The following is an 18907-nucleotide window of genomic DNA, read 5'->3' as shown; positions in this document are numbered from 1 at the left end:
CTGATTTGCAGTCTGCCATGAGCGTGACTCAAGAACAACGCACTCAAAGAGGAACTGGGAACTTTTAGACTTGCATATGTAGTCAGATCAAGGAACAAGCTCAATAGCTCTGGTGAGACATCTCCCACGCAGCAAGGCACTCCTCAATGGGCAACCAACAGTAGCTCAAACCACAAAAATACAAAAAGGAGCACCAGACAAAACCCAGATGAAAAAGTCCAAGATAATTTTATTTGTCGTTAAAAAAAGTAAATAAAATCCACTAACATGTTTTTGCTGCGGAGCTCACTGTTGCTCCGCAGCAGGTGGCTTCAAGTTGTTACTCAATGGGGAGAGTTCAATACTGGTTTTCCAACAGATCTTTGAAGTCTACCGTTTCAGAGTCCCACAAAGTTTTATCCTGTGCCGAGCCCTAATGAAGCACGAGTGGTGTTCCTCCCAAAAGGCGTGTTTTCATATGCCTTTTTACCAACAATTAAAAATATATTGGGACTCTCATCTGGTTTTGTTCTGGTGCTCCATTCTGTAGTCCTATTGCAACTTGACTAACTACACCAGTCTGCATCCACCTGTCCACTTTAAACTTTTGGCTGAGTCATCAACCACCAGCAACAGAAAAATGTAGAAGGTTTACCGAAGCTTAATCGCTATATTATATATCCAGGAGCTGGAGACTGGTGCTCTGGCTGGGGCGTTCATAATACAATAGATGCTAATGTGTTTTTGGCTTTTGTAGCCTTTTTCGTGAGGAAGGCTGCAGAAGTCGAAATGCATTAGCATCTATTGCATCATGCTTTTTATATATGTAGTCAACAAAGAATTTTCTTTGCAAGAGCACTCTGAGTTGCCGGCTTTCATCTTTTGATAGCTACCAGCAACAGACAGGTCAGATCTGCTTCATCAATCACCAGCAACAGACCGTTCAGATCTTGACTGTTTGTGGGCTGAACAGTAGCCAACTGCAGGACAAGAGCCATTCTTATTTGCCAACATGTCCTAAATTATTATTTTCTTGGAACTGTACCCACCTGCACTCCCTTCTCCCTTGCTTGGTTGCTACCCTGCAGATATATCACCATCTGCATGAACCAGTATGTGACCCTGGACATTTGAGTACTTTTCCTTCTCCCACCTGCTTATACAGTTGTGCACTTGGGCTCTTTGTTAAACCACTTCTGATTATGAACAGAAGCATGCAGTTGTTGCTTATAAAGCCTTGGGGACTGCTCATAGCTTTTCACTGCACTGGTGGGCTGCAATAGCAGATTGCAGACCTAACATTCACCCCTGCCCTAGCTGCCAAGGGTTGGGCTGGAAAGCTGGTTTTGCCCCTGTGGTGGTACCGCCTTCTTCTGCCATGCAACCCCACCTTCCACCAAGTAATAACGTGTACTTCTGAATTTAGGCTGATGAGAGCCACCCTCAAAGTTGTCAAAATTCCTCTAAGTCAAAAGCTACCACCTGGCACTTAGCCATCTTTGGTGGGGTTCTTTTTTTCTGCCTGTAAGAGCATATGCCAATAAACTACTGAAAAGCCATCGTGTACATGGACACATTGGCTAACATGGAGGAAAGTTTCCAGGCATAAAAAAAACGAAAAAAGCTCAAAGACTGTAGGAGCAGTTTTTTTTTTTTTAGATGCAGTGTGCATGAGCCCTTATAAAATATACGCAGAGCCACTTAGCTCTCATGCATTAGAGTAAGAACATGTTGCAATTTGTAGTCTTTTCCTCAAAACAGCCTCACCCCCATATAACCCCCCCCCGGAGGCTTGCATCACTTGTCAACTCAATTACTAGTTTAAGGTGGAGCCTCACCTCCCCCTGCAGGCTTTTCTTCCCTTTGTGGAGCTCATTCCTATATTGGCAGCTTTCCAGCCTTTAAATCTTTTCCGTGAACCAACCCATAAATTTGGATCCCAGAGCTCTACCACAGTCCTGAGGCCCACATTAGGTATACATCATCTTATCTCCCACCATTTCTATTAAGAATGGCACGAGGTGGGATGCCCTGTATCGCCACTGCTTTTTGCCTGGATCCTAGAACCCTCTCTTAGTAAGGAGCAAGCTACTTCCAAATATCAAAGGAGTGCAAGTAGACTCCAATGAACTCGGTCTGCATATCCTAATGACATCCTATTTAATGTCACAGACCCCATCTCTCCTTTGTCATACTTGTTAGAACAAAACGTGTCAGGATTTCCAACTTCATAATAAATTACAATAAATACAAAATACTCCCTCTTTTCATCCCCCCTGATATGGCCTATAGCTTGCAAAAATTACTTTTATTTTCTCCTGGAAGGCAGGCTCCCTGGGGCATCTGGGTATTTGTCTTTCTGACCACTGCAGCCAGTTGTATGCTCAAAACTTTGAACCTCTTCTGCAATTTATTAAGACAGACCTCAACAGTTGGGACATTTTTTATTTTTTTTTTAGATGGTCAGGCAAAATATGTTGAACAGGAACGTTCTTCCATGAATTTTGTTCTATCTACACATGATTCCTGTTCAGTATCCATGACTTTCCAACTGCTCAGCCTATTTATTCAATTTGTCTGGAAAAAGCCCCCTGTATATCTACATTATAAAGTCATAGCCCTTCAGAGGATTCTAAACTGGCACCATCACAATTGTGAAAAGCAATTAGTATCCATGGAGAAATGCATGGCAGGGAAAAAGCTAGCACAGGTCTCTGTGGCCTCTTAAACACAGCCTCACCTTTGACACATGCAGCTAACAGATGCAATAAATAGGGACAGCACCCTCATTTCACCCTTTCCCTCCTCTATCCCAAGCTAGAGGTTTCCTTATGGTTATGGTAGCAGAGAAAACAACTTGTTGCTTTAAATTTCAAAAGAACTGTAAACTGGCCTCCTTGAGCAAACTGAGGCAGTGTTATGGAATCTTTCCAGTGGATGACTATGGATAAAAGCAGCTAAAGAGTTTCCTTCACTCCCAGGCAGCCACTCTCCGTCCCATGACTTCCTTCACTCCACTTGAACAATTATGCGTAACATCAAATTCCCTTTTTTAAGATGGTATACTTTATGTTTAAAATGCTGCTCCAGACTAAATCCTGTGGAAGCCTGTCCTTCAATAAACAGTGGGAAAATTGATCTGCATGTGGTCCTGCCTGTTTGACAAAAGCCAATCATCATACACACGGGAAAACTTTTGTTGATCAGCAGCTGCAGCCGTTCATCAGTGAATTCTACCAGCAGTCGGAGCTTTGTCAGAATACAATGCCCAGGCGAGGGGATTCCTCTTTCCACCCAGCTTGTGTGGATGGAGGAATTTTTTTGTCTATGCCCAATCTCAGATTCACCTTTTTAGCAAGACATTAGATCACAATTCAAATCAATTCTAGATATGAATCTGTCAGACGGGGTCCTTTTCGATTACATTTGGCGACTGCCCACAAAATTGTGCCTTACTGCACCTTCATGAAGCAGCTAAACACTTGATCCCTCTGATTTGGATACAGACTCCAGAACTAACCAGAAGTGATTAAATCAGAATGGTCTAAGGCATTATGGAGCCTGAAAGTTAGGTGGCAACATATAAAGACCAATATGACAATTTTTGGAGAGATACAGGGAGCCCTACACTGCCTTTAGGGGTCTTAACACATCTGCCCCTTGATTTACTTGTTCGTTTGACTGGTAGAGAATTCCTCTGTTTTAGACTCTGAAACTCATCTTTTCCTTTGATCCGAAGCTTGTTTTTGGGTACTGGTCTAGAAGTTTCCACTTAACCACCATAACTACTTTCCCGTGCCCCCCCAATTCTGTCAATTGTCTTACTTTTCTCCTGCCCCCCTCCTTACCCCACCTTTCCCCCACATTCTCCCTTGTGCTTCCCAGCCTAATGAAACTTACCAATTCCCATATCACAATGATAATACTACTGCAGTGTCACTGGAGTTTCCATTTGTTAATAACTTAAAAAAAAAAAAGACAAATGTATGATCTTGGGTGTATGCTTCACCTTTGCAATGCAGTAGATTTCATAAGAATTTTATTGAGAAAGCAGAATAAAACCATAACCTACTAGTTATAAATGACTAGTATAATGTAGACCTATACTAATTTCCTCCCAAGCAAAAGAAGTAAACATTGACACCACCAATGTACCGGATACTGTGGTTACTGGAAAGGAAAGGGATAAATCCAATTATAGTAGAAAAGCTGGACACTGTCCTTACACACGTCTAATCTGATGAGGCCATTTATGTGACAGTAAGACTGGAAAGTCCACAAAACGATAGAACATTTACAGCTCAGTGACTAACAGCACAGGATGTTGTGGGGTCAGACCACATGATTGATTTTAGAGGTAGTGTGAGGCCAAAACTCCCCACACAGTAAAGGAAGAGAACCAGACAGTCAAAATGTATGTGTTCATTAAAAATAAAATAGGTTGCCTGTTGAGCTATAACACACATACCATGTAAGTTTTATTAAGAAAACTCAAATCCGTGTGAAGCAAATAGACCTTCCCCTGAATACTAAGGCCCATAATAAAAAAAAACAATGACATTAGCTGGAAATACTGTATTCATACTTATCTATATATATTACAAGAAGCAGATTCAAATGCTCTTCAATAAAGTTTACTGAGATGCTTAAAAGAAGGCAGCAAGTAAATACAAGCTGAGAGTTGCTAATTTTAAACACCAAAACTATGGGAAATTCAGACTTCTTATATTAACAGTACACATGTAATTGTCTCACCTGGAAGATTGCACAGCTTTAAATCAAAACTACATTCTGTGTCTGTTGCATGGAATTTGGCATTATCAGAAGTTCCTGCAGGTTAACTGCACAAAATTTTATCTCATGCTCAGATACCTACAAGGGCCCCCTGCACGTGAATGTAATCATTTGCTGATGTTTATATACATGATCTTGCTGGCAGAAAGATCCTGAGTAAAAAAAACAAGTCATGTTTTGTAAAGACCTTGCATATACACATGTATATAAAATATCAGAGACACAAAAGTGACGCTGATCATCTGACAGGCACAGCTAGCGTCATCCCGGGACTCACCGCCATGGACGTTTGTTTTGATCCCCAGGAGGTGGTGAGCTTGATGCAGTGCTGTACGCAGACAGGCTATTTTTAACTTATATTCTAGTAAGCATAATTTGTATGCGGGGGGGTATGGTTCTTACAATAAATGGATTTACACTATGGAGAGCATCCCCTTGTATTTTTACATGCTGTGATCTGCTGAACTGAACCGTTCCTGTGAAGGCTGTCTGGATATCCAAAGAGGAGCTACAGGCTTCACCTCTTGAGAGGAATCTATAGGCTCTAGTTGTATTTTACTCTGGTGAGTAAATACACAAAGGGGGTTCACAAGGTGATCGGTGATGGTGTAGAGGCTCAACATTCTTGGCACAAGATTGATTTGGACTAAAGGCACAACACATCTCCTTATTTTTATTGCATGGGCGTTTTATCATTTCATTATTTCATTTGGAAGAATGGTCTTTTGAGATAACACTTCTTGCAAGCTCTTGCTTGTTCTTTGATAGAGATTTTTGTTTACCTGAGAATCCATTCTTTTTACATGACAGTAGGAAGTGTGTGAGCAATTACATACTGCTTGGTATGAAATATTTTCCATTGAATATTTAGGAATATTTTTAATAAGGGCTGTTAATGTTTTGATTTAGAATTTAAGCATCATTTTTTAATATACACATGTACATGCATGTAAACGTGTGTATGCGTATACACACTTAAAATTCTTCTTCATCTTCTAGCTGCCGGTGGCGAAATGTATGAGTATTGTGGTTATATAAGCAACACGGCGTTCGGATGTATGCAGGTTTCCAGAATATTGGTACTCAACGGAGAACGATGGTTTTTCATTCTTCTTTGGGTTTTGGTCTTCCAAGATTGGGTTCCAGAGTTTGGAGGTTTCTTAGAGTTTTTGGAGGGAAGAAATCTCCAATCCAATGTCCAGGTCTTGCAGAAGAATTTCTGGCTGGGCGTGCAGATGCAAGCAGCCCTTATAGTGAAGGACCTGGCCACAGTGCAGAACTCCTGTTAGGAGACAGGCATACTACATTCAAGCGACAATCCTCTATGCTGATGGAGAGAGTCTTTGTCCCTAGGTCTGGGAGAGTCAAGGTGGCTAAGAGTATGGAAGACAGATATCCAGAATGACTAAGCAAGTCTTGGGGACTATGGAGGTCTCTGAGGCGTGAGAGAGCCTGGGGTGTCAGGAGAATCCCTATCGATAGAACAGGGAGTGGGCCCAAGCAGCAGGGTACCAAAATTAAATCAGATGGGAGAGCTGAAAAAGGGCTGCAACTAAAAACACAGAAGTACTGTGTAAGGTGGTCTGGGGCCAAGAGCCAAGGTTAAAGTAAATGTAAAGGCAGAAGGTTTTTAATCCTAATGCATTGTACTTTTGTCTGAAGGGCGTTGGCCAAAAACTTGTCTTGCATACAAACGGCACACAATTGTTGTCCAATAAACACGAACGTAGTGATGTACTAGATGTACTATGAGCCGATAAAGAGAAAGTTAAATTATCAGGCGCCACCCTTTGGGATCCTTGTGCTAATTTCGTGTTAGTAGAAGTTTAATGAGTGTTCATTCGCGCTTTTCAGTTTGTTTCTGAGCGGCCGTTCGTCAACCAGACATGTTGCGGAATCGGAGGAGATAAGGTGTTATTATTGGCCTGGGAGTTATTGCTTTGACCTAAGTCCAGTCCAGGAACTGGAGGAGGAGGATTTCTTGGATCAAAAATTGGTTTCTTTATTAATCATGACCAATTACGTCATATGCCTTTGCTGCGGGAGCTCCAGGAGAATAATACAGATGATTTTCAGAGTTCTCCGCATGACGGACCCCTGCTTTCACCAACTCTTGGCATGGTTGACCCCTTATATTAAGAAGCAGAACACATGCATGAGGCTTTTATTTTATTTTTTGGTTGAATAACGATTTGATTTGGTATATTTTCTATATTTTTGGATGCATAGAATGCAGTTTTTGGTTAAGTTCTATTGGCAGATAGCATGTCTAATTTTATTTGTTTTCTTTTTTTACTGCACAATAAAAAAATTGTGTAGAATAATACTTGGCTATGTGTTTTACCTCAAATGACAGTTTGGGATTAGGCAGTTACATTTAAAAAAAATACAATGTAAAATTAACAAGGGACGCAAACATAGTTGTATCTTTGATCTTAAAAGCTACAGGATAATGGTGTTGTGGTAACTTGCCCAAAAAAAAAAAAGGAAGAAGAAAAAGCATAATAATATTCTTGATATCACTAGAAAATAAAAGCCTTTTAAAATACGTTTGGCAGAACTCCATCAGTATCACCATAGTAGCTTCATTATTATCCCATTAAAGAAGAAGAGAATTGTGCGCTGCATTTCGAGATTTCATAATTTTCCGCATCACGAATGTTAATTTTCCATTATAGACGCTAGTTTACAAGACCGACTGCTTCTGGCTCGTCCTTGCTTCCGAGCATGCGTGTTTGTACTTTTGTCCGACGGCCTTGTGTATACACGCTCGGAAAATCCGACAACAGACCGTTGTCAGCGGAAAATTTATAAACCTTTCATCCAACATTTGTCCACGGAAAGTTGGCCAACAATTGTCTGATGGCGCGTACAAATGGTCAGATTTTCCGCCAACAGCCTGTCATCACACAATTCCCGTTGGAACATCCGATCATGAGTACAAGGCTTTAGACTGAATTTTAATGGTTCAAAAAAATGTCAGGCAAAATGGTTGGCCCTCACGCATGTTCACTTCATCAAATCTGGCCCTATTTGAAAAAAGTTTGGACACCCCTGCCTAGAGAATAAAATGGCGGTTGTTGCAACTATTTATGTCACACAGTATTTGCGCAGCAATTTTTCAAACACTTTTTTTTTGGAAAGAAACAGCTTCATGAATAAAAAAAATAAAAACCACTAAAATTAGACCGATATTTTTTGTATAAATAGGCGACGCTTTAACATTTTTAGAGGTTGCAGAGGAGGTCTAGTACTAGAATTATTGCTCTCACTCTAACGTTCGCGGCGTAACCTGTGAGTATCTGGCTCTGATACTAGCCAGTCCCTGCATAATACTTACCACCATACACTCCATACTCCTCTCCTGCACATACTATCTACCTCCTTATACTCAGCACTCCTCTCCAGCACATACTACCCACCACCATACACTCCATACTCCTCTTCTGCATATACTACCCACCTCCATACACTCCGCACCCCTCTCCTGCACATACAACCCACCACAATACACTCCGCACCTCTCTCCTGCACATACTACCCACCTCCATACACTCCGCACCCCTCTCCTGCACATACTACCCACCACAATACACTCCGCACCTCTCTCCTGCACATACTACCCACCACAATACACTCCGCACCCCTCTCCTGCACATACTACCCACCACAATACACTCCGCACCCCTCTCCTGCACATACTACCCACAATACACTCCGCAATTTTTAAGCACAATTTAAGCCACGCACACAATGCGCTGCCATTTTTTGATCATTGCTTGGGGCCTGCTGATTTCATGATATGCCCCTGGGCTGCTCTATGCAAAACCACTGCAGAGAGCAGGTAAGTATAATGTGTTTCTGTTATTTTTAAAGTACAAAAAAAAAAAGACTTTACAAACACTTTAAGGCCTAAGCAGCTGTGCTGCTGAAGAAAGAGCCAGACGGCTCGTTATTTTCCTTACTTGTTTGCATGGTGAAAAATCCCCTGCATGGGCTGTTTTGTTGAACTTTAACTTTGTTTAATAACAGTGGGCCAACAAGCCCAAAAATCAATTTGGACTGTCGTGGGCTCAGAGAAAAAGCTACTACCACTGAGCTAACACCACCCAAATATCACAGTATACATTTGTAAATACTTGAGTATATATGCAGTGACAATCTGAGGCCCTGCCACTGTATAAAAGAGGGAAAAAAGGGGCAGAGGTTTTGCACAAATGAAAAGTGCAGGTGCACAAAGCCCTTAGGGCTTGGTCACTTCATAATCACACAGGAATCCACTGTGTGATTCAAATGTGATCTAGGTGCAGTGCGATCTATACCCCTTCATTTAAATGTGCTGAAATCTCTCTACTTTTAAAAACGCACTGCAACTGGATATCATGGAACTACTGCACCATGGGATTTTTTGCAGGCAAACGCACACAGATACCTGCTGCAGATCACAAGTGCAGAGTGTTTTGAACACAGTGTAGGAAACACGCATGGAACATGGGTTTCCTGTACCACACTCTGGTGTGAACTGGCCCTTACAATGAAGAACATGGGCATAGTTCAGAGCTCCCGTTATAAGACAGGTGTGTTCCACTCAAAAGACAGCACTCCGTGCTAGAGGAGAGATTGATTATCCATAGGGTTGAGGGATTTGAGGCGGCTAAGAGAGTCAGAAAGACAGAGAGCCAAGATGACTAGGGGACTGTGGGAATCAGAGGTCTCAGAGGAGAGAGTCCACGGTGTCAGGAGAGCCTCTATCGAGAGGCCAGGAGAGGGCCCATGCAGCAGGGTGCTACAACTGAGAAGGAGAGGGGGGAAAGCTAAAATCAACACAGAGGTACTGTGTAAGATGGTGAGAGACCAGAAGCCAAAAGTCAAGGTTAAGGCCTAAGCATCGGTTCTATTGAAGAGAGCCTGGTGGCTCAGTATTTTTTGTCATCTGTTTGATTGTGAAACTTACCATGCATGGGCAACGATTTTGTAGAGCTTTGATCTTCTTCAAAAAAGTGGGCTGACAAGCTCTAAAACAGTTCGGACTGGCACTGAAAAAAGCTACCACTGTGCTAACAATCCCTCAAGATAACACGCATACATTCCTGCACGAAAAATTAAAATGTACTAATTTTCTTACAGCTCTAAATGCACCACTGCACTATAGTTCTTTTTGCAGTTGTGTGCATTGTCCCATAGACACGTGTATTTTTTTTTTTTTTTTTTTTATAAACAAAAGAAAAAAAACCCCTACACAGCTACAAACTACAAAACGTGGGGTTTTATTTTACCCGTGTGCAACAGGACTTAGGACTCTGGCACATAGGCTGGGCGAGCCAATTCATTGCAACTTCAACCATATTTCCTCCACCCAGGCAGCCCAGGTGCAGCATACACCGTCATTGACATGAATGGCTGGGCACCCCTTAACTCGTGTGCCATCATAAACACGAGTACAGCGTCCAGGTGTATACAAAACAAAAAACAGAAAATGAGTTTCTACTCCTGAAAACCTTTAAAGCGGAGTTCCACACAAAAATGGAACTTCCGCTTTTCGGAACCCTCCCCCCCTCCGGTGTCACATTTGGCACCTTTCAGGGGGGAGGGGGGTGCAGATACCTGTCTAAGACAGGTATTTGCACCCACTTCCGGCATAGACTCCCATGGGAGTCTATGCCTCTTCCTGTCAGTCCGTGCTGTCTCCTGGGAAACACACAGCTCCCAGGAAATAGCGGGGACCAGTTACGATGCGCAGCGTGACTCGCGCATGCGCAGTAGGGAACCGGGAAGTGAAGCTGCAACACTTCACTTCCTGATTCCCTCACCTAGGATGGCGGCGGCAGCTGCCGAGAACCGAGCGGGTTCTCTGCGTCGCCTGCCGACATCGCTGGACCCTGGGACAGGTAAGTGGCCATGTATTAAAAGTCAGCAGCTGCAGTATTTGTAGCTGCTGGCTTTTAATATTTATTTTTTTTGGCGGTTTAGGTGGACCCCCGCTTTAAATGCTTTGGATTGTTAATAAAGGACTAGTTTTAAGCCATAGACCCTGAAGGTGGTGAGCATTTTGAGCTTCTGTCCAAAACAACGAAAGTATCGGTACTCATACTCACTGATAAAAAAACGGTATCGGCGCAACCCTAATTGTTACAAGGCCTTGGTTTGAGGCTGATAAGTACGTTATGCTGAAAGTAATTTCACTATATTTGCGTTCTTAGGTATACATATACTATATTATCAAAAGTATTGGGACACCTGCCTTTACACGCACATGAACTTTAATGGCATCCCAGTCTTAGTCCGTAAGCTTCAATATCGAGTATGCCCACCCTTTGCAGCTATAACAGCTTCAACTCTTCTGGGAAGGCTGTCCACAAGGTTTAGGAGTGTGTCTATGGGAATATTTGACCATTCTTACAGAATCGCATTTGTGAGGTCAGGCAATGATGTGAACTTTGTGCACTGGTGCACAGTCATGTTGGAACAGGAAGGGGCCATCACCAAAATGTTCCTCACAAAGTTGGGAGCATAAAAATTGTCCAAAATGTCTTGGTATGCTGACACTTTAAGAGTTCCCTTCACTGGAAATAAGGGGCCAAGCCCAACCCCTGAAAAACAACCCCACGCCATAATCCCCCCTCCACCAAATGATTTGGGCCAGGGCACAAAGCAAGGTCCATAAAGACATGGATGAGCAAGTTTGGGGTGGAGGACCTTGACTGGCCTGCACAGAGTCCTGACCTCAACCCGATAGAACACCTTTGGGATGAATTAGAGCGGAGACTGCGAGCCAGGCCTTCTCATCCTTATCAGTGCCTGACCCCACAAATGCGTTTCTAGAAGAATTATCAAACATTCCTATAGACACACTCCTACACCTTGTGGACAGCCTTCCCAGAAGAGTTATAGCTGCAAAGGGTGGGCCAACTCAATATTGAATCTTAAAGACTAAGACTGGAATGCCATTAAAGTTCGTGTGCCCCAATACTTTTGGTAATATAGTGTATATGGTACATACATACTGTGTACAGTGAGGGATGCCAATTGAGCATTGTACTATGAGGGAGTTATACATACCCCTCCCTATAGGTATGTCTAAATGCTTTTATTAGTTATATAAATAAATTCTGTATAATTTTAACAGTTTTGTCTAGTAGATCCTTGGGCACCACTAAAGTCCATTTTCTCAAATACTCACATATGCCATTTATAGGATTGTCTGTATATTGACTGTGTTTGCACCCCGCCCCCAATATATAAGGTATGCCTTTAGTTCGGTTCGCATTTCAATAGACTGTAAAAGAGGGGGCCCCATCAACAGCATCTGTTTTCTACATATATTGTTTTAACCTCTTTCCCCCGGTGATTTGACAATTCACATCTTTGGCCATGTAAATCGAATTATGCAGTCTAACATATGCAGTCTTCCAGGCACCAATAACTGGATTAAATAACTAGAACATGGTGGTTCCAAAATGTTCACACCCCTACTGCAGCTCGTTGGACCATGAATGACAGCTGAATTTTGGGATTGGCCACAAGCACGGTTCCAAACACATGCAAGCCCATCCCTAAGTCCTCATGCACACAAACTTTTTACAGCTGCTTTTTTGAGCTTTTTTTGCAGCTTAAAAAGGCCTGTCTATGTTAGTCTATGGCTTCATGCCCACCTAGGCCTTTTTGAGCTGCAAGTAGCATAGGCGTTTTTAAGCTGTAAAAAAAACCCAGGACCAGTGGGTTCTGAGAGACGTTTTTCAGCTGTAAAAACGCTCTAATGCTGAAAAATGCTCAAAAACGCTCAAAAACGTCATTCACCAATGTTTTTTAACATTTTTGATCCATTGAAAAAAAAAAAAAAAAAATTGAAAAAAAAAAAAAAAAAAAAAAAAAAAGCTAAAAAACGCCAACACAGAAAAACGCTCAAAAACGCTATTGCAAAAACGCTGAAAAAAAGCTGCAAAAAGTTTTAAAAAATCACTGCAAATATACTGGCGTTTTCATAATGTTATTTTAACAGCCTGTGTGCATGAGGGCTTATAAATACTGTGGAGAACTGTGCAAGGAAACCTGTGTAAAAAATAAATAAATAAATATCCACATGCCGACTGGGCCACCTTTACAGACAGAAATACCATTTTTATAATGAAGCCAAAAAGGGCAGCTTCATTCATTTATTTTTTTTTATTTAAATTGGGAAAACAAATGCTAAGTCATGAAGACACAAAATGTAGACATATGGCATGTTAATGAAGTTCATTGCCTATTGAATCCTAAGAACTCTAATGCCCTGTACACACGACCAGACTTTCCGGCAGACTAGGTCCGACGGACTTCCAGCGGACTTTCTGAACGGACGGACTTGCCTACACACGACCGGACTTTCCGGCAGACTAGGTCCGCAGGTCTTCCCGACGGACTTTCGACGGACTTTCCGAATGAACGGACAAGTCCATTCATTTTGAACGTGACTTGCGTACGAGGGGACTAGAAAAGGAAGTCAATATCGCCGCTTTGATCGGCGAGATTGACACCTTGCGGGCCCCGTCGCAGAGCATACCAGGCCCTTAGGTCTGGTATTGATTTTAAGGGGAACCCCCTACGCTGAAAAAACGACATGGGGGTCCCCCCCAAATCCATACCAGACCCTTATCCAAGCACACAGCCCGGCCGGTCAGGAAAGGGGGTGGAGACGAGCGAGCGCCCCCCTCCTGAACCGTACCAGGCCGCATGCCCTCAACATGAGGGAGGGGGCGCCCTGCGGCCCCCCCACCCCAAAGCACCTTGTCCCCATGTTGATGAGGACAAGAGCATCTTCCCGACAACCCTGGCCGTTGGTTGTCGGGGTCTGCGTGCGGGGGGCTTATCGGAATCCGGGAGCCCCCTTTAATAAGGCGGGCCCCCAGATCCCGGCCCCCCACCCTGTGTGAATGAGTATGGGGTACATTGTACCCCTACCCATTCACCTAGGGAAAAAAAAGTGTCAATAAAAAAAAAAACAAACACACTACACAGGTTTTTAAAGTAATTTATTAGGCAGCTCCGGGGGTCTTCTTCCGACTTCAGGGGTCTCTCCGGCCTCTTCTCCCGGTATCCGGTTCTTCTGCCGGGCTCCTCCGCTATCTTCTGCTCTTTTGCCGCTCTTGCTAGCGGTGGCCCGGTCTTCTCCATCATCTTGTTCCCTCTTCTCTTCTTCCGATATTGACACGACGCTCTTTCCCACTGTAATGCTGTGTGATCGCTGCGCAATGACTTATATAGGCATGGGGCGTGGTCAACAGGTGAGGTCACCCGGTGACCCCGCCCCCTTATGACGTCACAGTCCCAGCATGCCCTGTCTGACTGTGACGTCATAAGGGGGCAGGGTCACCAGGTGACATCACCCGGTGACCATGCCCCATGCCTATATAAGTCATCGCGCAGTGATCACACAGCATTACAGCGGGAGAGAGCGTTGTGTCAACATCGGAAGAATAGAAGAGGGAACAAGACAACGGAGAAGACCGGGCCACCGCTAGCAAGAGAGCGGCAAAAGAGCAGAAAATAGCAGAGGAGCCCGGCAGAAGAACCGGACACTGGGAGAAGAGGCCGGAGAACAACCAGACACCGGGAGAAGAGGCCGGAGAGACCCCTGAAGTTGGAAGAAGAGCCCCGAAGTCAGAAGAAGACCCCCGGAGCAGCCTAATAAAATTACTTTAAAAACCTGTGTAGTGTGTTTTTTTTCCCCTAGGTGAATGGGTACCCCATACTCATTCACATAGGCTGGGGGGCCGGGATCTGGGGGCCCCCCTTATTAAAGGGGACTCCCGGATTCCGATAAGCCCCCCCGTCCGCAGACCCCGACAACGAACGGTCAGGGTTGTCGGGAAGAGGCCCTTGTCCTCATCAACATGGGGACAAGGTGCTTTGGGGTGGGGGGGCCGCAGGGTACCCCCCTCCCCCAAAGCACCCACCCCCCATGTTGAGGGCATGCGGCCTGGTACGATTCGGGGGGGGGGGCGCTCGCTCACCCCCACCCCCTTTCCTGACCGGCCGGGCTGCATGCTCGGATAAGGGTCTGGTATGGGTTTGGGGGGAACCCCCATGCCGTTTTCTTCGGAGTAGGGGGGTTCCCCTTAAAATCCATACCAGACCTAAGGGACATTGTCGCCTCCCTCTTGCCACAATAGGAAAATGTGTTTTTCCTATTGCAGCGAGCGCGATATGTAACATTCTCGCGGGCAGGTGCTGTAACTGCCCTTGCGTCGTATTTTGGTTGATCAGACCAGCATACAGACGAACGGGCTTTCCGATAGGAACTGGGTCCGGCGGAGTTCTGTCGGGAAGATTGGAAACAAGTTTAAATCTAAAGTCCGTCGGATTTTCGACCGAAACGCTCCGTTGGAAGTCCGATGAGCCCACACATGGTCGGATTGACCGCCGGATTCGGTCCGTCGGACCAGTCCGGTTGAAAAGTCTGCTCGTGTGTACCCGGCATTACTTTCTGCACGTACCAAAATGCAGCCACATCCCATTTAATTCAAGCTTAATCAGCATTAAAGTGTTCCACCATTTTTCTTACCTGTAAGTCAAAGAACTTGCTGTATCTCCGGTAGACGACTTCACTTGAGCTATTTGACCAGCTAACACTAATAATATACACCTAGAAAAAAAAAAAAAAAATAGCACAGTCAAGCATCAATTGCATTATTCATCTTCAAGAACAAAAACGGCAACCACAGAGATTCAGTAAGTACGAATGCTAGTGATGGTGCAAGGCCCAGTCAGTGTGGACAGGATAGAACCTCCCACACATGAAGACTGAGGCTGGGCTTAATGTACTCGGGACGTTTTTACAACCTCTCCTGAACTATTTAACTTATGGTGCATATGGTAACCCACGTTTAAAATGTCAGTTTTGCCACGTTTACATGCTGCGTTTAAAAAAAAAAAAAAAATTTTTCAAAATAGCCAAAAATGAAAAACACCTGTAAACGAAACGCGGCTAAATGCGAGTTACCGCTTGAAATGCCTCTAAACTCAGCTTTTGAACCCATTTTTTGCGTTCCAAAAAAAGCCTCTAAACTCAACTGCCTAGAAACTACTGTAAACGACCCTGTGTACATGTACTGATAAGATAACAGAGGAGAGTTCAGGAGCAGTTGAAAAAAAATGCCCAACTGCTTCTAAACATCCGTTTACCAGCAGCAGTGTACATGAGGCCCTAAGTCCTTGCTTGATTACACAGCTACGAATAGAGATATTAATTTTTTTCATTAGCAGGTAGATCAAATGCATTCAGGCGGCTAACGCCAAGCATAGATTTTTACATTTTCTCTTATGACCACAGTAAAATTAAATTTGGTTGGCTGCTATGAGCCATTTCACCTTTTACTACACTTGAGAGTTCTGAGGAAATGCAACACTGAATCTTGAGGAAAGAGCAGTTCTGGTTAGCCACAGTATACAGGTTGTCACTTTATTCCCAAAAGGGAAGACACAAGGCACAAACACTCCATAGTGTAGTAGTGAATAAAAAAAATAAATAAATAAAGATTACACAAATAAGAAATGCGCTCACAAAAAAGTGACTGTAGTCAGGTGGGTACAGTGTGAAGGGATCAGGCAATGTTTGATAATGCCTTCACCACAGATGTGGAGAGAGAGTGTGATGAACCAGGCACCAGGGATCAAAGGATGACACCCAATACCAGTAAGCGCGGCCGCAAGTACTGGAACCTCCTCCGCCTGATGTCACTCCTCAAGCATGTGCAGCGGGGAACCTGTTTCGAAGCATGCGTGCCTCTTCATTAGCCTCTTTTTCACTTTAAATGCACATGTTCACCAGCACACTATGGATTGTCGAATAACGTCCAAAACCTTTATTGAAGAACGATCATATCAGAAGAAACAGAACAAGGGTGCCCACACCCAGTCCAAGGTGCTAATGCCGGCTCATCACCATAAGCAATATCAAAAAGAGAAGAAAAGATTGATCGCACACTTGAATCCAAAAGATGCTGTAGAAATTTCTTTATTGTCGTGAGCCAGACAAAATTGCAATGATGATCAGTTGACACGTTTCACCCGAAAAGAACCGTGCTTGTTCCCAACATGCACAGTTCTTTTTGGGTGAAATGCGTCAACTGATCATCATTGCAATTTTGTCTGGCTCACGACAATAAAGAAATTTCTACAGCATCTTTTGGATTCAAGTGTGCGATTAATCTTTTCTTCTCTTCTTCACATCACAGAGGACATGCAATGTTTCAGAGCCACGCAGGACCCATTCGTCCGCCATGTGCTGTCATCACATGGCTGATGAAGGGGTCCTGCATGGCTCTGTAATGTTGCACTATGTCCTTTGTGATGTGATCGTTCTTCAATAAAGATTTTGGACGATATTCGACAATCCCTGGTGTGCTGGCAAATATGTGCATTTGATCTGTGATGTCTCCAGTTAAAGCTGGCTGTTGCTTCAGCACCCGCTACTCCTAAGACTTATTCAGGAAAGTGTGCGAAGGGAATATTTTTATTATAGGGAGAATCTAATGGTTTCTGCAAGGCTCCTTGCACATGTTGCAGTCTAGCTACAGTGCATCCCTCATAATATTTTAGTGCCCTGTTGCAGGCAGTCTGTCGAAGTCTACGGCAGGCTGCGGCTGGATAGAACTAAAAGCTGTCCTAAGTGGAACCAACATTTATGGCCCTGTGCACTCAAAGTTTTTTTCCCCCATGCCACATTTTCTCCCCAACTATTATCCCTGGCTCCTTTGTTTACATGGCCAGGCATTCCCGGGCATCTAAGTAAATAGGTCATTAATTATTAGGGATTCAGCAGTGCCTTAACCATTGACAATAGGAAAGCTGATGTCCTTAACCACTGAAAGTGGGAAGCTTTCATGTATAATTGCAGGAGCAATACTGTTATACATAACATTCAGGCTCCCACCGAATGGGTAAATGTTTGGATGCTGGGACTAAACTTTAAAGTATAACAAAGTGGCAATTTTTTTTTTCAGTTTTAGAGTGCAGGGTGATTAGAAAACTTGTCTGTGTCCCCATTAAGGAGATTCACTCTCTATTTGTCCTGTTTACCATTATCGCTGAAAGTAAAAGAAAGTCCCAAATTTTGGATTGTCCCAGAAAAGTAATAGGGGAAATCTTCCATTGGGGACACTAGTTCTGGTGACCTGGGCGATCCCCAAAGCATTCCCTTAATTTGCAGGGATTTCTTTTCACTTCCTGTTTGGCTATGGGACAGGAAGTGAAATCTCAGCAATGGATCACAGATGCCGAAAAAAAAAAATCTGACAGGGGTTATAACCCCCCTTGCTCTATTAAAAATGAAAAAAAAAAAAAAAAAAAAAAAAAAGGGACGGCCTTGTTTGAGTTTGTCGAGCCATTTAAATAGTGTTGACAGAAACTGAAAACTGAAAGGGGTATTGAGGCTGCCATTGCTATCCTCACTCTGCCTCCATCTTCAATACTTTGAGTTACTAACCAAGAATAAGCATGCAGATTAGAAAGTCAGAATGAAGCCAGAACTCCAAATCGAAATACTTTTTTTCAGGGCAATGCCTCAAAAGTATGGAAGCCCAAAAGATGAGTAAGACAACAAAGCAACTGTCATTTCCAGAAGCAGAGGCCAACAATGTCTTACTCCATATTCTCAGTAAAGGATTCTTTTTTTTGTGTGTCTAAAAATCTGGATGCTATGGTCAAAAAATCATTTAGGCTTTTTCAATACATACTTCAGTGATTTTCTGCATAAAATGTCAGTTTTTCTTTATGCACTGCTTTGTAGAATAAACACAGAGTGAGGAGAATTTATTGGCAGGCAAAGCAAGCATGGGCAAAGTATGGCCAGTAAATACTAATATACCAAGACATATAATCTTATAACAAAGTCGCAACCGGAAATGTTTACTTAATATCCACACTAGTCCCCCTCCTTTATCAGGAAGATAATTCACCTAAATCAGGCAATGGACTGCAGACAGATTGGCAGGAAACCAAGATCTAGGCAGCCCTTTAGTTGCAGGAAACCACATGTCTAAAGTAACCCAGTAAGACTCTGGCTCTATACAGGCAATACAGAGCCCGTTTCACAATGCCTACTCTTATCTGACACTGAGAGGTTAATAAGTAGAAATATTCTGAACAAAACAGGCAG

General features: G+C 43.4%; 1 protein-coding gene across 3 annotated transcripts in view; it reads right to left on the bottom strand.

Annotated features, from left to right (window-relative positions):
- SH3PXD2B (SH3 and PX domains 2B) overlaps positions 1 to 18907 on the bottom strand; it is a 296070-nt gene that overhangs the window by 209306 nt on the left and 67857 nt on the right. For all 3 annotated transcript variants that reach the window (XM_073620589.1, XM_073620591.1, XM_073620590.1), the window contains exon 2: positions 15314 to 15394. In XM_073620589.1, the coding sequence (XP_073476690.1) occupies positions 15314 to 15394 (81 nt within the window). The remainder of the gene's footprint in view (positions 1 to 15313; positions 15395 to 18907) is intronic.

Source organism: Aquarana catesbeiana, linkage group LG03 (genome assembly GCF_042186555.1).
Source record: "Aquarana catesbeiana isolate 2022-GZ linkage group LG03, ASM4218655v1, whole genome shotgun sequence".
Taxonomy (NCBI): Eukaryota; Metazoa; Chordata; class Amphibia; order Anura; family Ranidae; genus Aquarana; species Aquarana catesbeiana.
The sequence above is the reverse complement of the archived record's forward strand: the minus strand, read 5'-3'. Positions and strand labels throughout refer to the sequence as shown.